This window comes from Lentinus tigrinus, assembly GCF_003813185.1.
Source record: "Lentinus tigrinus ALCF2SS1-7 unplaced genomic scaffold L226scaffold_96, whole genome shotgun sequence".
Taxonomy (NCBI): Eukaryota; Fungi; Basidiomycota; class Agaricomycetes; order Polyporales; family Polyporaceae; genus Lentinus; species Lentinus tigrinus.
The window spans coordinates 13,595-18,417 of NW_027138005.1; the positions used below are offsets into that span (position 1 = coordinate 13,595).

At 53.0% G+C, this 4,823-nt stretch overlaps 2 protein-coding genes across 2 annotated transcripts; one reads left to right on the forward strand and one right to left on the reverse strand.

Moving 5' to 3' along the window:
• Window positions 1-1,981: 1,981 nt before the first annotated feature.
• L226DRAFT_474422 (uncharacterized protein) lies at window positions 1,982-3,439 on the forward strand (the record flags this gene model as incomplete). The annotated part of the gene is made up of 2 exons (XM_067676589.1): window positions 1,982-2,136; window positions 2,488-3,439. The coding sequence occupies 2 exons, from the start codon at window positions 1,982-1,984 to the stop codon at window positions 3,437-3,439; spliced, it is 1,107 nt and encodes a 368-aa protein (XP_067528349.1).
• A 217-nt stretch (window positions 3,440-3,656) lies between these two features.
• Window positions 3,657-4,732, reverse strand: L226DRAFT_474417 (uncharacterized protein; the record flags this gene model as incomplete). The annotated part of the gene is given in 4 exon segments (XM_067676588.1): window positions 3,657-3,892; window positions 3,912-4,097; window positions 4,140-4,489; window positions 4,551-4,732. 4 exon segments carry the CDS (start codon window positions 4,730-4,732, stop codon window positions 3,657-3,659), a joined length of 954 nt encoding a protein of 317 aa, XP_067528350.1.
• Window positions 4,733-4,823: the final 91 nt, after the last annotated feature.

Genomic DNA, 4,823 nt, shown 5'->3' on the forward strand with positions numbered 1-4,823 from the left:
TGCGATGTTGGATGGTAGCGCAGTGCTGAGCCTCGGTGCATTACCGGGCGGACATCACCTCTACATGCCGCCTGAATTCATCGACCCCAAGTGAGCTTGTCGCAACTGCCACCGGTTACAATTGTACTGAACCAGAGACACAGGTACGACAACGAGCCGGTGCCAACTAACATTGCGAATTGGATTCACTCGGGCATGTACCTCACCTCGCCCGCTGGGATGCTTCAGTTCTACTACCGCGGTTTATGCCAACTTGCACATCATCTTGGTCGTCAAATCCCTGAGAAGCACACGATGACAATCGACTTCAAGAAGCTTGCCGAGTGTATCATGCTGAAGGACGAGGAAGAGAATGTTCATTACCCGGAGCCCTGGGAGTTGCATCCTGGATCGACCACAACCTCCGTGGAGTTCGGCTGTACCCGCGCCGAGGCTGTTGAGAAATGGGAGCAACACAAGAACGTGCAGAGACAGTACATACCTCATTGCGTACGCCTGCATCAAGACCGTATCGGTCAGTGTTCTAACTCTAGAACTGGATATTGACGTTCCCCGCTCACCATCTAACTAGAAGCGGAGCAAGAGAAGAAGAAGAAGCGCAAGATATCTCAGGGCGGAAACACCAAGGGTTCCGCAAAGAAGAAACTCAAGACGTCCACAGTCAAGGTTCCTGACTCTCGTCCTAGTAAGTACTAATTTCGACAACGGTTTACATTCCGCTGTTTCTGACTTGGTTTTGCATTAGACACACGGAAGCGCAAGGCTCAGTGTGTGGAGGATGAGGGGGAAGACGCGGATGGTGAAGACAGCGACCCAGAAGGTACATTTCGCCTTGTCATAGTATGAGTATTGTAATTCACTCAGAACCGAATCACAGAACCCGTTCGCAAGAAATCACGTCGAGAACACAATTCTGCAGGTTCTACTTCCTCCACCAGACTGGCGAGCCTTCGCAGTCAGTCCCGTTCTGTTCAGCCTGCCAAAGTAACAGAACCAAGTGGTGGAGTTCACCGAGCTTTCATCGTCCCGTACGTGGAAATTCCGAAGGTACCCAAGGGCCGTAAGGTTCAGCCTTCAGCTCCCGGCTCGCAGCGTTAGTACCGTAGGACCTCAGACTAGATACGTTGCTGATATATGCTAATTTTTAGTAAACTGGTGTGACACCGACGATGAGGCTGAGGTGTATGCCAACACCGACTTCGCTAGTACACGCTATCTAGCAGAAGGATTCAGCGACTCACCTAAATCTTGTTCAGATGGTACCAGCAGCGAGGGTGGGTGTTTGAAGTTGCATCAAGCGGTCCTTACCGTACTTATACTGTTTACAGATGATGACTCTGCAGCAAACCACGATGAGAGCCTGGGAGCTCTTGTCGTTCACCCAATCCCTATTCCCGGCAATCTCCCCTCCATGCCGCCTTTTCACAAAGTCCTTCAGTTGTTCTCATATGAGAACCTCAGCCAGGCTCTCAGGACCTACCGCACGTTTGTGGCAAAACCAGAACGCAATGGAAACACTTTCTTGGAAGCCGAGGGGAACGTCGACCTATTCATTCAGGCGTTCCGGTCTGACCATTTCAGCCACCACTTTCTTGCCGCGCTGGCCGGGTTGTGGTCTGCCCACAGCGTCGTCTCCCAGAAGGCTGATGCATTCGAACTTCAGCTGGCTTTCTACCGCCGCAGAGTGATGTTATCCAGCGCTGCAGCATGGTATTGGTTGACACAGTACTGCGCCGCTCGCTGTGTGAAGATCGTCGACCGGTGCACCCAGGGCGCGGTCGACGAAGACTCTCCTGACTGGTTGGAGCGACTATGCTGTAGGGTGTACCGAGACATCTCCAGTAGGACTGGCAGTCGCTATCAAGCTAGCGACTTCCTACCTCACCTCGAAGACGTCGCAGGCTTGGAAGCCGTACTACCTCGGCCTCGACATCTCAGGAAAGAGCAGTACTGCGATAGGACATGTTCTGAAGTGCTCAAGATGTTGCACTTGTGGCTCGGTTATCCTAACCGTACCGAGATGCTCGCAGCGTACTTCGTCATGTACGCGGTTGCTGCATTCCAGAATGCCGATGTTCTGCTGCTTCCGGGTGTATGGCGCACCTACCGCTCCGTTCAGGCCTCAATTCTGGGAACGTACCGGCGGCCATGTGGTTTAACGCTTTCTTTGCTGGACCCTTTCAAGCAGGCTCTAGAGGCCTTGCCTCTCGCTGACGTCGCCTCCGCAGAGGCAGGGCTGCTGTCGGAGCTGTCGGGTGCCGTAGAGAAATGCATGCCGGGAATGCGAATGTGGGCAGATACATTCGTACACTCAATCTACTCTCCCTCTCCGGATTCCACACGTCTTCCTCTTGATATGCCTTCAACATCGACATCGAGGACTGGACCTTCATCTGCATCGCTTCATTCCCCAGGTCCCCGAACCCGGAAGAAGAAGTCGCATGCCAGAGGTAACAAGCAGTCGCAGACTCAAGAAGACGGCTCCAGGGTCGACGCGGACGCGATCCCAACGGTTGTGAGTTGCACTCAGGAAGAAGGGCTTCGAGCTTTGGTATCTTTCGCTCAAGAACTACTGCCCTTGGCCTACCAGCAGAAACCGGGTCACCCCACCGACCTACAACGACTCGTCCTCACCCGCCCCAATCACTTCCTACCTTGGCGTGAACTTGCTCCTTCTCGCCAGCACGTCACTGGTCCTGGTGGTCCATTCCATCCCGATACGGTCAACAAACCAGGTGCATTCCCCAGCATGCTCATCTTCCGAGGTCTGTTCTTCGAGTCGCCAAAGATCCTGCAAAAGGCGACGACATGTTACTATCCGTCGCAACAACACTGGGACGCTTTCGTTGCTTCTCAGCCAGAAGGTATCCCAACAACCGAGACGCAGCAAGACAAGTATTTCAACATACGATGCTACGGTCAGCCCTCGTACCAACGACGTGAAGGCATGAAGGTGGTCCCAAAGTACTTTGAGCATGAGAACCGTTGGGCATCGCTACTCGAGCAGCATCACGGGGAACCGATCCCGATCCAGACTGTGTACTGGTGGATTCAGGGCAAACATCGTCCTGGAGTGCAATCTGGCAAGCGGAAGCGCGGACAGAAACTTGTCAAGTGTCCCCTGTTTGGACCTCTCACTGCGTACTTGCTCGCCGCGGATCTGTCTTACACAGGCAAAGTCGCCAAGCCAACTACCGCAGAGGTCGCTGAGATGATCCGTATAATCCAGCGCGGATCCTGGAAGGCTCTTCTTGCTCTCGGACAGATCACGGACGATGCCAGTGCAGAGGAGACCGGTGTGGCACTCAAGCGCGTGTACGATGCGGTTTGGGATGGGTTACGGACGGACGAAGCACGGATGCATGTCGGATATGACCCTATAGTTCTTGAGCACCTCCTCTGTAAGTTCTCTCGAACTTCAGGTGTCCGCGCAGCCTAGTGCGATGTTGTAGAACTTCTGTCGTCACTGTTTCATCGCTCATCTGTGTACCACATGACCGGACCACCGCAAACTTGAATCCTACAAGATGCCAATCGAAAGCTGAAAGATAAATAAGTCACGCCGAACGGCCCTCTAGATTGCATTATATATGATGATTGGATATAGTACTCAGATAGCGAACACAAGCTTCGGCCTCAACTCTAAAAACAAGAATCTACTTCGAATCCGACCGCATGGAGACATCCCCGGAAGCACCCTCCTGGAGGGTCAGCCGACGCATAGCCTTCTGGGGAGGCTCAGCAGGCCCATCGGCATCACCCTCGCTATCCTCCGGTCCATACCCGACCTTCCGTTTCACCTTCTTGAGAGGTGAGATGACCCTTCGGGCGGTGATAGCACGGATTGAGGCCAGGTTGTGGTCCTGCAAACCGTACATGAGTGGGAAAAAAACTACAATGCCTTCAGCAACATACCTGTTCGGCCTGTTTCCCAAACAGACAGATGGCACGAAGCTTCGGGAGGAAGATATAGTCCTGGCGACCGACTTTGATAACATGAACTGCGAACTGAACTTCGATCATATTGCTTAGGCCGATTACCTCCAGTTTGACCTTCTCAAAGTTGTAACCGCTGCCACCATGGTGTAAGTGCTGTTCTACATGAACAAGGAAATGGCACACTCACTCAGAGACCCTACTTCTTTGCCAGTATTGCACGCAGTTGTCCAATGTGTGAACTTCGGTGCGCAGCAGCGGACGAAGAACATTGAAAGGGTCGACGACCTCGGCAAGGTCGGGATGAATGTCGTCATCGGCTACATCCTTTGACGCCGTCAGGTAGCGAGAGCCGAAGGTCATGGTGAGGTGGCCACCATCCTCTCCTGGAGTCCATTCCCTCAACTGACCTCCTCGACGCATGACCAGTGCTTTCACATTCTGATATATGGTGCTTAGTCCTCGAACCGCATTCTCGAAACCTGGAGCACCCAGACCGGTCAAGGTCACAAACTGCCTAAGGTCGATCAGGCGGTTCAGGTTACGGGGAAGTCTAGAGGGTGCGTCTCTTGTTTGACTGTCCTTTCAAAGTGCAAGATGGGAAGAGAACTCACTGGAAGCGGCGAACAGGTGGCATGGAGCAGTCCAACAAGTATCCCTGAACCTTCATCACAACCTCCTGTCCGACGTCTGTACTGGGATGATCTTCGTCGTGGTGGACAAGAACTAATGTTCGGCCCTTGTGTAGTTTGAACAAACGCAGTCTGGAATTGAAGTCGAAGTTCTGAGGCTCCATGTAAGCAACCGTCTTTCTCTGCATCGGTCAAAAGGTATCTCACCTCTTCCACCGCAGCAATATGGTTGTGATCGGGGAATGCATGTTCTTC